General features: G+C 36.3%; 2 protein-coding genes across 3 annotated transcripts in view; one reads left to right on the top strand and one right to left on the bottom strand.

The window, feature by feature from the left end:
• Positions 1-5,353: 5,353 nt before the first annotated feature.
• Positions 5,354-11,003, bottom strand: PHOSPHO2 (phosphatase, orphan 2). 2 transcript variants are annotated; one of them, XM_040644085.1, is made up of 4 exons: positions 10,750-11,003; positions 10,203-10,236; positions 8,509-8,683; positions 5,354-6,113 (listed from the first exon to the last, which is right to left on the bottom strand). In XM_040644085.1, exon 4 carries the CDS (start codon positions 6,085-6,087, stop codon positions 5,362-5,364), a length of 726 nt encoding a protein of 241 aa, XP_040500019.1. In that variant the 5' UTR covers positions 6,088-6,113; positions 8,509-8,683; positions 10,203-10,236; positions 10,750-11,003; the 3' UTR covers positions 5,354-5,361. The 2 variants fall into 2 exon arrangements, with proteins under 2 accessions (XP_040500019.1, XP_008685321.1); XM_008687099.2 differs by lacking the exon at positions 8,509-8,683.
• An 85-nt stretch (positions 11,004-11,088) lies between these two features.
• CCDC173 (coiled-coil domain containing 173) overlaps positions 11,089-18,338 on the top strand; it is a gene marked incomplete at its 5' end in the record, with an annotated part of 33,251 nt that continues 26,001 nt past the window's right edge. Inside the window, 2 exons of the mRNA XM_008687096.2 lie at positions 11,089-11,239; positions 16,852-17,078. Coding sequence (XP_008685318.2) covers positions 11,089-11,239; positions 16,852-17,078 — 378 coding nt within the window. The remainder of the gene's footprint in view (positions 11,240-16,851; positions 17,079-18,338) is intronic.

Consider the following 18,338-nt stretch of genomic DNA (forward strand, 5'->3'; position numbering starts at 1 on the left):
GAATTCCTGACCCACAGAAACTGTGAGATAATGCTTACTTTTAAGCTGTTAAATTCTGAAGTAAGTGGCTATGCAGCAATAGATACATATAGTCAACAAATGACTAAGGTTTACTCAAGAAAAATTATACAACCTGAATAGTCCTAGAATTAGTAGCTATTTAGTAGCTAAAATCTGCCAACAAAGAGAGCTTCAGGCCTGGACGGCTTCACTGTTGAATTCTATGAAACATCTAAGAAAGAAATAATGCCAGCTATTAGATTAATTGTTGTTCTTTTCAATGCGATTTTTTTTCCTGTTTTTTCCATCTTTGATTATCAGTAGTTTTACAGGGATGTGATTCCATGTGGTTTTTCTTTTTATTTATCCTGTTTGGGGTTTGTAAAGACTCTTGAGTTTGTTTTGATGTTATACATCAATTTTGTAAAGTTCTCCGTCATTATTTTTTAAAACACTGCATGTTTAATTTTCTTTCTCCTCTCCTTCTGGGACACCAATTTCCTATGTTAGACCTTACATATTTTCCATGTTCCTTCTCTTCTGTATTTTCATTGTTTTGTCTCTCTCTGACCATTCTGGATGTTTTCTTCTAACTTGTGCTCATTCACTAACTCTTCAGCTGTGCCTGTTCTGCTGTCAAATTCATCCACCAAGATTCTAATATCGGTCATGGTAATTTTCAGTTCTAGTATTTCCATATTGTTTATGTAATTTTCCATTCTTTGTCAAAATTCTCATAAGTTTAGTTTGTGTCTGAAAATGCTGATACCTAGAGGTCCTGCAGATCTGTTTAAACAGAAGCTTCTGCTTCTGCTGGTATTCATTCATGTCTTTTGGTGTGGCTACTTTTTATTGTATGCCCTACAAGGTACTTGCAAAACTATTTACAGAATTTATTTTGAGGCCTACTGCATTAATTTTTCTATTGCTGCATAACAGTATTACCACAAATTTAGCATCTCAAAACAACAGACATTTATTATCTCATAGCTTCTGTGGGTCATGAGTCCAAACACACCTCTTCTGGGTCTTCTATTCCAGGGTCTCACAAAGCCAAATCAAGGTGTCAGCCTGAGCGGTGATCTCCACTGAGGTTCCACTAGGAAGGGATCCACTTCCAAGCTCACATAGTTGCAGCATGCAGTTCCCTAAGGACTACTGGACCAGGGGCCTACTTTTTGCTGTTGGCTAGAGGCCACCCTCAATTGTTTGCCATGTGGCCCTCTCTGAAGTCCTGTTCACAACATAGCAGCTTGCTTCTTTAAAATTAAGGGAGAATTAAAATAATAATAATAATAATAATAATAATAATAATAATAATAATAATAAATAATAGGGGCACCTGGGTGGCTCAGTTGGTTAAGCCTTGGACTCTTGGTTTCGACTCAGATCAGGATCTCAGGGTTGTGAGACTAAGCCCCACATTGGGCTCCGTGCTCAGCATGGAGTCTATTTGAGATCCTCTCTATACCCCCCCAACCCCGATTAAACGCACGCGCACTGTCTCTCTCTCTCTAATAAACAAATCTCTAAAGAATAACATAAAGGAGAGAATTCCTTAACAAGATGAGCATTATAATCTGATGTAATGTAATCATGTCACATTATCACATACATCCCACCATCTTTGTGGTATTCCATTGATTATTAGCAAATCATAGGTCACCCCCCTACACACACACACACACACACAGACACAGAATACCAGGATACAGGGATCATGGGGGGCCACCTTAGAGTCTGTCCACCACACTTAGGATATTAATTTCCTCTTGGCTTCTGCCAAGTACCTGGGAGCCCTAAATACCCTAGATAATCTCATTTCATTTCCTTACTCAATTACTTAAAAGTAAATGTGTTTCAACATAATCTAATTTATTAATTTACAGCAAATCAAAGGTTTAAATAAAGATTTACTTTTTTAGCCTAGAAAAAATAGATGGTACAAATTTTTCCCATTAAATTATATTGAAAATCTATTTTTGGAGCTTTCCATAATGAAAAGAAAATTCTATTATTACATAATGGAAATTTATGCCTAAGACATGAAAGTCTAGATATTAGTACAGAATCATAAAACTTTCAAAGCAGCTGATGTTTTGCTAATATCCTCATATGAAAGTCTCTTAAATGTTGAATATTCCTACTATTATATATTGTATCACTCAAGTCTGCATTGCTAATCTTGAGAAAGAAGAACAAAGCTGAAAGTATCACAATCCCAGATTTCAAAGCTATAATAATCAACACAGTATGGTACTGGTACAAAAATAGACACACAGTTCAATGGAACAGAATAGAAACCAGAAATAAACCTAAAATTATGTGTCCAATTAATCTACAATAAAAGAGGCAAAAATATACAATGAGGAAAAGATAATCTCTTTCATAAATGGTGCTGGGAAGGGGTGCCTGGGTAGCTCAATCAGTTAAGTGTCTGACTCTTGATTTTGGCTCAGGTCATGATCTTAGGATTGTACTACCCAGCCCCACATCAGGCTCCGCACCAGGTGTGGAAGCTGCTTGAGATTCTCTCTGTCCCTCTGCCCCTCCCCACTCTCTCTCTCAAAAAAAAAAAAAAAAAGAAAGAAAGAAAGAAAGAAAGAAAGAAAGAAAGAAAGAAAAAAAGAAATGGCTCATATTTTTTAAAAAAATAGTAATAATAAATGGTGCTGGGAAAACTGGACAGCTACATGCCAAAGAATAAAACAAGACTCTTTCTTACACCATACACAAACACAAATTCAAAATGGATTAAAGACTTAAATGTGAGACTTGAAACCATAAAACCCCTAGAAGAAAACAGAGGCAGTCATCTCTTTGACATTAGCCTTAGTAACATTTTTCCAGATATATCTCCTCCAGGCAAAGGAAATAAAAGCAAAAATTAACTACTAGGACAGTACCAAAATAAAAAGCTATTGCACAGCAAAGAGAAACATCAACAAAACAAAAAGGCAAACTACCAAATGGGAGAAGATATTTGCAAATGATATATTCAATAGGGTTTAATACCCAACATGTATAAGAACTTATACAGGGCACCTGGGCGGCTCAGTCAGTTAAACGGCTGCCTTCGGCTCAGGTCATGATCCCAGGGTCCTGGGATGGAGCCCACATTGGGCTCCCTGCGGAGCCTGCTTCTTCCTCTCCTGCTCCCCCTGCTTGTGCTCGTGCTCTGTCAGATAGATAAATAAAATCTTAAAAAAAAAAAAAAAAGAACTATACAATCCAATACCAAAGAAACAACCCAATTTAAAAAATGGGCAGAAAAAAAATGGACAGAGGACCTGTATAGACATTTTTCCGAAGAAGACATATAGATGGCTAAGAGACACATGAAAAGATGCTGAACATCACTAATCACCAGGGGAATGCAAATCAAAACCACAGTGAGATACCACTTTACACCTCTCAGAATGGCTAGTAAGAAAAAGACAAAAAATAATAAGTGTCAGCAAGAATGTGGGGAAAAAGGAACCCTCATGCACTGCTGGTGGGAATGTAAATTGGTGCAACCACCATGGAAAACAGGATGGAGGTTCATTAAAAAAAAATAAAAATGTAAATATTATATGATTCAATAATTCCACTACGGGGTATTTACCAAAAGAAAACAAAAATACTACTTCAAAAAGATATATGCACCCCTATGTTTATTGCAGCATTATGTATAATAGCCAAGATACAGAAGCAACCTAAGTGTCAATCACAGATGAACAGATAAAGATGTGATGTGTACACACACACACACACAGGAATATTACTCAGCCACAACAAAGAATGGGAACTTGCTATTTGCAACAACGTGGGTGGACCTAGAGGACATTATGCTAAGTGAAATAAGTCAGGGAAACATATGATTTCACTTATATGTGTAGTCTGAAAAATAAAGTCAGGGAATCAGAAACAGACCCCTAAATATAGAGAATAAACCCATGCTTGCCAGAGGGGTGTGGGGTGGAGGGAAGGGAAAATGGGTGAAGAGGAGTGGAAAATATAGGCTTCCAGTTATGGAATGAGTAAGTCACAGGATAAGAGAGCACAGGGAATACAGTCAACAGTATTGTAACCACAGTGACAGATGGGGAGTTACGCTTGTGATGAAGATAGCATGATGTCTAAACATATAACATATAAACTTGTTCAATCACTATGTTGTACACCTGAAACTAATATAACACAGTATCAACTAAATTTCAATTAAAGAATAAAAGGAAAAAACAACAATTATAAAAAATGGGGCATGTGTGTGGCTCAATCTGTTAAGCATCTGACTTGATCTCAGCTCAGGTCTCGATCTCAGGGTTGTGAGTTCAAGCCCCATGCTGGAGCCCAACATGGGGCCTACTTAAAAAAATAAAATAAAAGAGTGCATCCTAAGCCAGGATACTGGAATTAAAGTCTGTGAAGCTGATAAAAATTTAAAATATTTGAAGAACGTTGTTATTTCATTTTAAAAACTAAAATCTAAATTTCATGAAAACTTGGGCAACGGATACTGCATCCCTATCTTTAAAATACTGATTTGGGGGGCGCCTGGGTGGCTCAGTTGTTTGAGCAGCCAACTCTTGGTTTTGGCTCAGATCATGATCTCAGTGTCCTGTGATCTCCTGTGTCAGGCTCCACACTCAGCAGGGAATCTGCTTGTGGATTCTCTTTGCCCCTCCCCCTGCTCATGCATTCACTATCTCTCTCTCTCTCTCTCTCTCAAATAAATAAATAAATCTTTAAAAAAATAAATAAAATATTGACTTGGGAGTAGGACATTATATATATTTGGGAACGTTTTATTCTTATGTGAATAAAGTATTGGGTTTATTTTTAAGATCTGTAACTATGAGACATGCTTTTGAAGTAAGCACCTAAGAAAGTAAAATATATGACCACTCTCTGTGGGAATAAATTTAAAAATACAATCTACCTATCAACCACCTTTGGTAGAGACACCAATTGCACCTACCTCAATCCCGGACTCCTTTTTCCCAATTTTTCCCAGGCATATGGTCGTCTGGAATAAAGGCTCTAGTTTTCATCCTTCCTCACAATTAGGTGGGGGACCATGACTAAGTCTTGGCCAAAGAAAATTAAGTGAGGGTGCAACCTTCTCATTCACTAACCTCTCCCTTGCTGGCCACTGCTGATCTGAGGGAGTTTGAAGAGCACGCTCGGAACGTGAGATAGAAGCCAAGTGCTGAGGTTGCTAGTGCACCACAGCAGCCTTGTGATACTTACCTCTGAAATTCTTTTAAGTGAGAGGGGGAAAAAACCTTTCTTTTTTTAAAGCCACTGGTATTTGGGGTTTTAGTTTTAAGCTGCTGTACCTATCCTTAACCGATACACATTTCAGTTGTTGGCATATTACTCCTTTATTAGAAATTGTAAATGAGAAATTATTTCTACACCTGAAGACCAAACTATAACAGAAGATTCCATAGGTTCAAGATTTTGAGACATTCTGGAAAGAGTTTTCTGTAAAGTATATCCTTTCCGTGGCATGGCAACATCATTCTTCTTTAAAAAAGTTACTGGACAGACATCATTTCCACCATCACCTATATAAACAATTCGTGTATAATTTACTCCCTGTTTTAACTGTTTATCTACAAATTCTACCAAAACTGCATTTTTGCAGAGATTTTTGGGGCATCTGTTGCAAGAATGAGCATGATAATTTTCCACAGTGAGATGACCATTGCTATCAAAAGCTGCTGGATTTGTAAACACTTTATCAAACACATCATGAAAACTGGTAGCTTCTAACACCCAGTCTATGAAGACTGAATTTGAATCTGAAATAATGATGCAGTCAAATTTATCCTTGTTTTTTCTTATAAAGTTCAAAAGTTCTACCATGCCTAGAGTGAAAGGCATTGATGTCACTGCTCTTTTCATTTCATCTTCTCTTACACCTTCATCTCCCAAATACTTAAAGACTCTGCCCATAAATTCTGTCCAAAATCCTTTTTTATAAGAATGCTGTAGTTCAATAGGAAGTTTTTTCTCTGGAGCACACTGTACAATCCAGGTGTCACTATTATCATCTATGATTGTATTGTCAAAGTCAAAAACGAGCAAAATTTTCATGGTTCCAAAAGCAAATGTGGGTTACCCTGAAAAAGAAGAAATATTGTTTCCTAAACATAGTTTTACATATCTAGCTATTACACTTATTTAACAAACATTACTGTTAATCTGCTAAAACAAAGGGTTAATATAAAAAATTAAAATGATTAAGCATTTAAGACTGCCATTTAAGAACTTTTTCCTAAGAAGCAAAGTTCATATTTGAGCATTTTAAGTAATGGAAACAAAAGATCTAAAAGGATATTCACAGTATTATTGTGTTCCTGTGGGGATGATTCTTTGAGCACTCAGAATTAAACTACAGAGTAAGCCAATGAGAGGAGTAATGAAATAATTATTCTCTTACAGTCTAATTTAGAAAAATTATAAAAAAGAAAAAAGTAGGCTAATCACTCTTATTATCTTTTAATTATCAAGCACAAATTTATTAGTTTAAAATATTTACAATAATCCTCATATAAAATAACAAGTCATGTATAATATAAATCCTCTGTATACGGACTTAAATTCTGACCAAATTTAACACTAGGAAATCTTGCAAAATTTGAATAATTTTCCTAAAAAACATATTTAGCTTGAAATCATTAATGTCGGTGTTACAACTAAATGGTTGCTTGTTGTACTTGAAATCCTAAACAAATTACTTAAAGTTGGGAGTCAATTCCATTCTTCTAGACTAGAAGTAACTTTTGTTAACAATTTTCACATTTATTTATATTTTCTTTAGATAGTTTAACTCTGGAGTACCAAATAATCTGGGTATGTGAAAAATCACATTGCTTATGATATGACAATTACTTAATTCTTTGTTTTCATTAAATGATAATGAAGGTAATTAATTATAAATCTCAAGAAAAGGAAAAACTAAACTGGTCAACAGATGGTATGGATAAAAATTATGTAAAAAAGACAGTTATAAAGAATACCCAAGAGAAGATACAATTACTGTGTATAAACAACAAGAAAATCCTTTTTTAAAGAGTAACTAATACTTTTAAAGATATCACAATACACCAGGCACTAGACTAAGAACTTTACAATCTCATCCTCTCACTTAACTTCATAACCCTATTAAGTAGAAATTATCATCCTCATCTTAAGGATATATAAACTGAAGTTTAAGTGTTAGTTAAGTTGGTTAAGTTTTAAGTGGAAGAGCTGGAATTTGGACTCAAGTCCACTTGACTCCAAAGTTCATGCTTAAAGTACCATACTCTAGTGCCTATATTTAAAGCTTATTAATCAGTTTATTTTTTTAAGTTTATTTATTTATTTTTTTGTGATCTCTACACCCAACATGGGGCTCAAACTTACAACCCCAAGATCAAGAGTCACATGCTCCTCCAAATGAGCCAGCGAGGTGCCCCACTTATTAATCAGTTTAAAAATAAATACTAGGTAGGTCATTTTGACAAAAAGATGTTTAATTACATGAAAACATTCATTAGTCCCAAAGTACATATTAACCATAATACCACATCTGTGACCTACCTGTAACAAGTCTGAGATTTTAACAAGAAACCCTAAAAAGAAAAGTGAAGAACCTCACCAAAAAGAAAAAGAAGAGATCGATTAAAAATGGGAAACGTGGCCTTTAACCACATATATTCTCTGGTTCATCCAGTAGGTGAATAGATATCCAGTAGGTGAAACTGAGAATAGAGCTCGTTGACTCATACAAGAGTAAGTATTCTATGTCTCTCAATTTATAATATCTGGAGAATAACTAACCTAGAAAGGTATCTCTTGTTGTCTGAATTTAGACAGTATATAATATTCTGATACTCTGGATCCCTGTATCTCTAAATATCTAGTCCAGGTGTCTATGGCTGGCTCCCAGAGATTTAAGTGCAGAATTCACTGTACAACTATGCAATAAGGCACAGTTGACAAACACATTAGTACTACGCTCTAGGCACGCTTTAAATTAAACAAGCTTTTCAAGCATTCTGAATTTATACATAATTTTAAAAAATTTTTCAAATATAACTCATTGGCTGAAAACTGTCTCAAGCCTAGATTTAATGAGCACAAGTTATCCAAATTCCTGAACTACTAGGGCACCTGGGTGGCTCAGTAGGTTAAGCGTCTGCCTTCGTCTTGGGTCGTGTTCCCAGGGTCCTGGGATCAAGCCCCATGTAGGGCTCCTTGCTCAGTGTGGAGCCTGCTTCTCCCTCTCCCCTGCTTCTGCTCGAGTGCTCTCTTTCAAATAAATAAATAAAAACCTAAAAAAAAAAAAAAAAAACAAGTTCCTGAACTATTAACCTCAAAATAATAGATATACCATAAGCCTGAAGTTAACATAGGTCTGCTGTTGACTATTAATTTCTATCTGAAAGTGTACTTTTCTTAATTTCAGATCTTTTTCTATTAGTTTTTTTTGTCACCACTCAATATAAACCTTTATTAAAAAATACTTACCCAACTTAGTATTTCCAAGACAATTATTTTTACTTCAGAATAGGGTTTAGGTTAAACAGTCATGACAATCTTCAGTTTTAAACACCAGCCAGTTTCTAACCAACATTACTCCTACTCTATATGCAGGGAACAAAGTCTTCTGGTTTGGAGCAAAGAAATGGAGACTTCTTAACTCCTAAAATTAATAAAAGTATTTAAGATATTTTTAAATTTATGTTTTCTAATTATGCTGTTTTCTCTAACATCAGAGAGGTATGTATTGGCAATGGGAGAAACAAAATCTTGATTAAACAAAGGTTTTAATTATAAAACATGGAATGTTATATGAATCTACATTTTTTATCCAGTGGATAAAATAACAAGTGTTAAGCTGATTATGTTGAGATTTCCACATTCCATTTTTTCTTTTTACTTGTTAAATAATAGACAAGTACTACGTTCTGTTGTTAATAAACTTTCAAAGATTAGTACTATACTTTAAAAAAATGTCTCTAAAACTTAAGGATGTGCAGAAAAATTTAGTTTTAAGAATGTGAAACTATTTTGAATCTAATTTGTTAAAATTCCAAAAGCAGTTATTAATTATTCTCTCCAAAAACAGGAGCAGTATATATTTGGTATCTGTGCAATGTTTCTGGTATTAACAATAGCCTATGTGTTTTTTACAATAATGAAAATTGGAAACTACACAGACATCCCAGGATTGGGGACTGGTTAAATAAGATATGTATGTGATAGCCAGATAAGTGAATATTTATTTAGCCAGTAAAAGCTAAGATGTTTAGTACAAATTAAACAAGTAAGTCACTAAACAGTGTGTACAGTATAACCCCATTTTTGTTGTAAAAAATGTCTATGTGTCTATGTCTAAGTGGTAGGATCGTGGGTGCTTCAATTGCAGTGCATTCTTTTTCTACACTGATTTTGTAATAATTTTTCCCCAGAATAATTTAAACTCTGTTTCAGATCAAAATGCAAATGCTATCTTAATTTCACAACAAAATAAAACACAGGAGTGGAGTAATAAAAGGGATAAATAACTAACTCTAGACAGACTTTGTTATAAATATCCATGGGTTAGGTGAACCGGGTGTTGGAAGTTGAATGATACCAAACTAACATGTCAAATTGGCAAATTATTGACATCGAATTTTATATGATTCAATACTTTCTGTAACCTATTTAGTTAAAATTCCAGAGAATTTTTGTTGGGAGGTAACTCCCCATGGGTCTCTACTGGCTCTACATATGCCTTACAAGCATGACATTCACTGCTCTATGCTCTGGGCTATTTTCTCAAAAATGTATGTATGGTGAAAAGCCTTGAAAGGCACGCTTATTGTCCAGTATAATAAACATTATGGTTCCCTAAGCTCAGGGTTCCTGTCTTGTAATGCAACACACTCCACCTGCAGGTGACTTCCGTTCCTCTTTGCATCACCCTGTGGGAAGTGGGGCAAAACTGCTGATATTCTGGCTACTGTTATTGCTATACGTTAATTCATCTCTGCCTAGGGATGTCTTCTACAAAACTGTGGCAGGCTAAGTTGTTAGCGTGCAAGTGGGATAAAAATCTCTGACCCTTCCCAGCTCTTGACATTTTTAAAACTATGTTTCCAGAAAAACCCACCAATGCTCTAGGTGCAAAAGCTAATTTCTGTCAACAAATATTTTATTAATCCTTTCATACTTACCCGCATTATTACGGTGGAACATCTGATAGGAAACCTGAAGAAAAACAGTACAACTCTGTGTTAGAACTTTAGTGATTAAAAATCTTATCTCCTTTCATTTTGAGAGACTCTAATTTGGTGCCTAATGTGTAGGTGTCCTAGCCAACTAGCTTATAATGAAATCATTTGTACCTTGATGTGTCAGAAAAGGATCTTTAGTACAAATTAAACTTGAATCCTGCATCCACTCTTAACAGATTTCTGTGTCCTTCGTGGTCTGACTGGTCCCACAAATACATTCAATTTTACTATACTGTATTTACCAAGCAATTTAATATGTCTTAAAGGTCCTAACATGAAATGTTCTGGCACAATATCCAAGTTTTTAACATTCCGATTTTTAAAAAATATAAGCTTCATGTAGCCTGGATCATGGCTTAGAAACCAAAGTATTTAAAAACAGATTTTCTGTCCGTTAATCTCTGGGTTTCTATGGAAGGGAGGCCTTTGCCCTCCACCTTCTCTGTGGGCCGCACACACCAAGCCCAGGCCTCGCTCTTCCACACACCTGCAGGGTCCGCCCGGAACGTAGGCGCAGGCACCTCGCTGGGGGTCACCCCTGTGAGGAGCGCGTTGGATGAGGATGGGAGCACCGGACCGGGCCGAGTCACCAGGGCTCCCCACTGACCCAGACCAGGCGTCAGCAGCTGTCCTGGCCTCCGTGTCGCTCCCGCGGACTCTGCCCTCCGACCTTGTTCCCGTGCCTGTCAGTGAGGGGAACCCAACATGCACGCTGGGCCACGACTTCCCGCGCAGGCGCAGTCCCGGTTTCCCAGTGCTATGGCCCGCGGCAGCGCGTTCACCGCTCCTCGGCGGAGGCCACCGTCACTTCCGGCGGCGTTGCTAAGCAACTGCACAGTTTGGCAAACGTTCGGCCGCTGGAGTCCTGCTCGTCCAGCGTTGGAGTCGCCTTTCCAAATCACAGAGCGCCAAGGGTACCTCGTCAGAGATGTTGGTGCGGTTTGGAAGGCGCTGTGGGCGGGCGAAGGAAGACACAGGTGAGCCAAACTGGCCTATCTAGGCACAGAGATTGTTTCTGGCCTTCAGGCATAGGGTAAGAGGCAAGAGTGCCAAATGAGAGTTTTGGTTACTTTTTGAAAAGGGCTCCAGCAACTCGAAAGCAGCCCCATGGGCATCGTTGGGCTCTGTGTAAATGGACAGTTTTGCCTTCAGATGAATGGGTAGGTGGCAAAAGTTTACACAAATAGGAGCGGAGAAAAGGTAAGTCGGAGACTCCCAGCTGACCAGCTGGTCTGATCCTCAAGCTGTGCAGTCGCAGCTCCAAGAGTTTGGTGTTTGCTGAATTCCCTTAAGCTTTTGTTATTCATTGAGTGAATTGGAATGTCTTTCGGAAGTATCAGTGACCTCATTAGAGTCTTCGCTGTGCTGTGAACCTACTGAGTGCTCTTAGGAAAGTCTCTAATGGAAATGTCTCAATTTCTTCATCTCTAGAGTGAAGGAATATTAAAAAAATGCGATTTAGATATTGTAATCTAGATGACCTGTTATAAAAATTTGATTTTTGAATAGAAGTAGCCTAGGGAGACATTAAAGAACTCTTTAGCAATTCCAGTGATTTTATTTTCTTAAGTCTGTAAATTCCCAGTTAATGTTGTCATGGTGACCACTTGAACCTTGGGAATTTGGACTGTCTTCATGTCATTTTCTGAACTTCTGTAGCAGTAGAGCCTCCTTATGCTAGATGCAGAGTGAGGGCCAGCCATTATCTCACCAGTAGACACTACTGGGTATGTATGCAGTGAAGGACAGTGAAGTAGCAGCAGAAGGTCCCGACTGGTTGGAGAGAGGCAGCACCGATGTGACATGTATTGAAAAAACACAATTACTCTCACATACTCACTGTCTTATATACATAGCACTACAATAAAATACTTTGATTTCTCTGATAGATGTTAAATCATGTTTTGTGTCATACGGTCCAAAAGTTATCATCTGAGGGGTACCTGACTGGCTCAGTCGGTAGAGCATGTGACTCTTGATCTCCTCCAGGTCGTGAGTGTGAGCTCCATGTTGAGTGTAGAGATTATAAATAAATAAACTTAAAAAAATTTTACCATCTGAGCCTCACTGCTAAATTATAATCTCCATTTGGAAGAGGGTGAAGTAGGATAAGCGTTCAGATATGTAGACAACTGTCTGTAAAACAATTATCTAAAGATTTAGTGGGATGGCATCAGCCAGAAAGTGGGATAAGAATCTCCAAAGGTCCTCCTCTCTATTAAGTCAAAAAAAATACTGACAAAAAAACTGTCAGAACCAACTTTTTTTTGAGAACTCAGGAAATTAACCAAAGGCTTACAACAACCAGGGAGGAAAAACAGCTGAATCTTGGTAACAGCAGTAAGTTTTTTGGCATTTTAACTTGCTCTAATCCCCTTTTCTCCTAGCCCCATGAAAGTCTAGAAAACCACTGCAACCACAGTGAAATCAGGTGTCTCAGTAACCTGTGGAGGGAGTGGAATAGGATTGGATCCTCTCCAAAGCCCTCCCCCCACTTTTTTTTAGATAAATGTTGTTTGACCTGTCTCATAGGTCCCTGGAAATCCCATCCACAGGGCCTGACTTTATTTGACCTGACTCAGAGCTCACTGGGTGTGTTTGTTCAAATGATCAGTGGCACTTTTTTGTTTTGTTTTTTTTTTTAACATCACAGCTGTCTGACATAGTGATAATTGTTGGGTACAAACAAAAAACTAACCAAAAAACTTAAGAAGAATACCTGGGAAATGAGATGTCCATAGGGGGCAGAAGCTCCCTGCTTATTCCTCAGAATCCAGAAAGACAAATGCATGCATAGTGCTATGCACATGCTCAGGAAATACCTGAGAATGAAACTTCACCTCTGGCTGAATTTGAGGCTCTGTGCAAGAAAAAAGTAAAAGCTAAGAGTTGTAAACTACCTGCCTGAGCATTGAAGTCATGCTCCACCATTCACAGAGTTTCTTGGCAAAGCCTGTGAAACTTATCTAAGGAAATGAAATTTAATTTAAGGAAATGTTGTCCAATTATTAGCTGACAACTAAACTAACCAAGCTGAGATTCCAATAGCCACATACCACAAAGAATACAGACTTTACAGGTTTAGTTCAGGAAAATCATTAAACAAACCACAACAGCAAATAAAATAAAACAAAACAAAACAAAAAAAAAAACTTTGGGTGTGGGGGGAATCTAAGATCTAGACTTGCCACATATTATTTAAAATGACAAGGTGTGCAAATAAGAAAGTATGTCCCAAACAGGAAACAAGTTTTAATAGGAACTGTTCCTGAGACTTCCTAAACAATTTTCTGTGTAAATTTATAGCTATTATAAATATGTTCAAAGAACTAAATGTCAAAGGAACTACAGGAAAATATTGAGACTGCTGTCTCACAAAATAGACCATATCAGTAAAGAGATAGAAATTATAAACAGAAACCAAATAGAAATTTTGGAGTTGAAAAGCACAATAGTTTAAATGAAAAATTCACTAAAGGGTCTCAATAGCAGTTTTGAGCTTGCAGAAGAAAAATTCCATGAACTTAAACATACGTTGATTGAGATTGTCCAGTCTAGGGGATAGGAAGAAAAAATAATGAATAAAAATGATCAGATCCTTAGAGAAATGTAGGATACCAACAAGTATATACCAACATACATGTAATTTGAGTCTTAGAAGAAGAGGAGAGAAAGGGGTAGAAGAAAATATTTGAAGAAATAAAGACTGTAAACTTCACAAATTTGATGAAAAACATTAATCCACATTTTAAGAGCTCATTGATCCTCTAAATAGAATAAACTCAAACAGATCCAGAACCAGACATAGCATGATCAAACTGTCAAAAGACAAAAACAAGAGAATATATATTCCTCTCAAATGCACATGGAACATTCTTCAGGATAGACCATATGATAGGCCATAAAACAAGCCTTTATACATTTAAAAGGATAGAAGTCATACAAAATATATTATCCAAACACAGTGGAATGACATTAGAAATCAATAATAGAGGGGTGCCTGGGTGGCACAGCGGTTAAGCATCTGCCTTCGGCTCAGGGCGTGATCCTGACGTTCTGGGATCAAGCCCCACATTAGGCTCCTCCGCTATGAGCCTGCTTCTTCCTCTCCCACTCCCCCTACTTGTGTTCCCTCTCGCTGGCTGTTTCTCTCTCTGTCGAATAAATAAATAAAATCTTAAAAAAAAAAAAGAAATCAATAATAGAAATTTGGGGAATTCACAAATATGAAGAAATTAAAATGCTTTTAGATTTTAAAAAATGGGTCAAAGAAGAAACCATGCAAATCAAAACCACAATGATTGGTAGCTGTTAGAATGGCTATTATTAAAAAGATAAGAAATAACAAATGTTGGTGAGGATGTGGAGAAAAGGGAAGCCTTTTGTACTCTTTTTGGGAACGTAAATTGGTGCAGCCACTATTGAAAACAGTATGGAGGTTCCTCAAAAAATTACAAATAGAATTACCATATGATCCAGGAGTTCCACTTCTGGGTACTTACCCAAAGAAAATGAGGACGCTAATTCAGAGAGATAGCTGCACCTCCATGTTCATTGCAACATTATTTACACAAGTCAGGATATGGAAACAACCTTAAGTATCTATTAATGGATGAATAAGTAAAGAAAATATGGTTTGTATGTACAACAGAATATTATTTAGACACAAAAAAGAATAAAATCTTGCCATTTGCAATAACATGGACTTTGAGGGCAATAAATCAGACAGAGAAAGACAAATACTGTATGATGTCACTTATATGTGGAATGTAAAAAACAAACGAATAAACAAAAAACTCCACAAAACCCCCCAAAAAACCAAGCACATAGAAACAGAGAACAGATTGGTGGTTGCCAGAGGCAGGAGGTGGGCAGTGGGAGAAATGGTGAAGGAGGTCAAAAGGTACAAACTTGCAGTTATAAAATAAATAAGTCCTGGGGATGTAATGTATAGCATGGTGACTATAGTTAGTAATACTATATTGCATAATTGAAACTTCCTAAGGGAGTAGATCTTAAATGTTCTTGTCACAAGAAAAAGATATCGATATGCTTAACAAATATGTTAATCAAAAGGTAGATGGTTTAAACTAGTAGACTTTGTTTAATTAGTCTTCAATTGCAAGTAGCACCAATCAAGTTGAGCCAGTTTAGGCAAAACAAAGGAAATTTGTTACAAGGATGTATTTGTCAGGACTCTTTGGTTACAAGTGACTAATTGACTCATAATAATTAAAACAGAATGGGACTATTTTGACTGACATAACTGGGAATTTAGGTACAACTTGATCCAGGACACTATTCTACTTCCCAGCTTTGTATAGTTTTATTCTGTAGGTGGAGACTTGGTATGTGATAGGCAAGATGGTACCTGTGGTTCTAAATTCACACTTTACTTGAACAACCAATTTCTCAATCCCATCAACCTTAATTCAAACACCAAGGAGACTCTAATTGATCCTAGCAGCTTTTCTCTCAGTATCTTTATCTCTCTCTGGAGTCTTGTGGTTTCTTGCTTCTGCTTTTCTCTGTACATCTGTCTCAATTCATCTTATAATACAAATAGTAAACATAATAATAGCTAATATATATTGAGAATATATTGTGTGCCACACCCTATTCTAAATTTTTTACATATATAACTTCATTTAATTCTCACACCAACCACATAAAATAGGTCCTATTAATATCTCCATTTTGCAATTAAGGTATTAGAAAGTTAAATAATTTTGTCTAGATTTACATAGTTCATGTGTGGTATGTTCATTTAGGATGCTTTTAAATTCATATATAGAATACCCAATTCAACCATATTTAAAAATAAGGAAATTTGTTTGTTCTTGTAACAGGAGCTCCAGGCTTCAGGTCTGATTGATTTAGCATCATAATGAGATCTTCATTGCCCCACATTCCTTCTTTGTTTTTTCTTTGTGGTTCACAATAATAGCTTCATTGTAAGGCTACTTCCTTTTGTGGTCATAGGATGGCTGCCTATCTGTTCTTCATGCTTCCTTGTTCATATCTAGTTTAAGAGACACTTTCATATGTCTCTCCCAGAAGAACAAGAAAGAACTTTTCTAAAAGTCTCAAATAAATCTCTTTTCCTTTTGTTTGCTTATTACAGAAATAATTATTGGCAAAGGAGACGCAAGTATTCTTAAACTAATGCTACTCAGTTAGGAAGGGGTTAACAGAGTCAATCATGATGTCTACAACTTCTGTAGGTGAACATCCCCCAAATTCTCTATTTATAGACTGCTATTTCGTCAATTTTGAAAAAATGCTTTATAACAACCTGTTGGGGTAGGTCTTATTGATCTCAGCTTTAAAGATGTTGTTACTGAGTCTCCAAAGAGTTAAAGGACTTGCCTACATTTACAGAGTAAGGAAATGACCAAGGAAAGACTCAAATCTGTCTTTTAATTTCAAGTTCTTATATACTTTGCACTTAATCTCACTGTCCTTAAAATAACAGGAATAAAATTATTGTTTAAAACAATTTCCAGATGTCATGACAATATAGAAATGTCTGAGAAAAAATATTTAAACTCTTGAAAGTCTTTTATATTCATTTTTTAAAATTTATTAGAAATAAAGAACTCTGAAGAAGATCAAGCTGTCTATCCACCTCTTCTACCTAGCAAGATAGATCTCCGGCAGGTAACCATAATTCCACACAATGAGTGGAAAAGGATTCAAGATAGTCTTGACAGTTTGACAAGAGAAGCAGCATGTCTTCGTGCAGAAAGAAAGGCAAAGAAAGAAATGCATTTCCGATCCCAAGAAGTGGTAAAACATTGGACTAATACATATGCAGTAAGTATTAATCACTGAGGAGTACACATGCACTGAAGTCTCACTCTTTTTTCTTAGTACTCTTTTTAAAGTAATTTTTACATGTAAAATATAAAAAATACTTTGAAACACATTTTCAACAGCTTTATTTAGGAGAAATGACATAAATAAAGTAGACATATTTAAAATGTACAATTTGATAAGTTTTGAAGCATTTACATACCCCTTCTTTTCCCTTTCTTTCTTTCTTTCTTTCTTTCTTTTTTCTTTCTTTCTTTCTTTCTTTCTTATGTATTTATTTGAGAGAGAGAGTGCGCACCTGCATACACACAAGTTGGGGTAGAGGCAGAAGGAGAGAGAATCTCAAGCAGACTCCCCACTGAGCATGGAGCTGAATGCAGGGCTCCATCTCATAACCCTGAGATCATGACTTGAGCTGAAATCAAGAGTCCATCACGTAACTGACTAAGCTACCCAGGTGCTCCTGTCCTCATCCGCTTTCTACTATAAATTTTATTCAACACAATTATTTTGAAATTCTTTCATGTTGTTGTGTGTATCAATTGTTCATTCACTTTTATTGCTGAGTAGTAGTATTCCATTGTATGGATGTACCACAATTTATCTGTTCAATTGTTGATGGTTTTGGCATCAACCAAATGTTCATATATGAGCTGTTTCCAGTTTTGGGCTATTATAAATAAAGTTGCATATGAACATTCATGTATAAGTCTATTTGTGGACATATGCTTTCACTTCTTTTGGGTACATATCTGGGTAGAATGGCTGAATAATATGATGGTTGCATATTTAACTTTGTAAGAAACATCCAAACTGTTTTCAAAAGTAGTTGTAATTTTACACTCCCATAAGAAGTGTATAAGTCTTCTATTTTCTCCACGTTCTTCCCAACTTGCTATGTTCAGTCTTTTTAATTATAGGCATTCTAATAGGTGTGAAGTAGTATTGAATTATAGTTTTAATTTGAATTTCTCTAATTACAATGATGCTGAACATCTTTTATGAACTTATTTTCTATTGTATATCTTCTTTGGTGAAGTGTTTGTTCAAATCTTTTGCCCATGTTTAAGTGGGGTTTATTTTGGTGTGCACCTAGGTGGCTCAGTTAGTTGAGCATTTGTTTTTTTTGTTTGTTTGTTTTTTTGGTTTTTTTTTAAAGATTTTATTTATTTATTTGACAGAGATAGAGACAGCCAGCGAGAGAGGGGACACAAGCAGGGGGAGCGGGAGAGGAAGAAGCAGGCTCCTAGCAGAAGAGCC

The sequence above is a fragment of the Ursus maritimus genome, unplaced genomic scaffold, assembly GCF_017311325.1.
Source record: "Ursus maritimus isolate PB19 unplaced genomic scaffold, ASM1731132v1 scaffold_1, whole genome shotgun sequence".
Taxonomy (NCBI): Eukaryota; Metazoa; Chordata; class Mammalia; order Carnivora; family Ursidae; genus Ursus; species Ursus maritimus.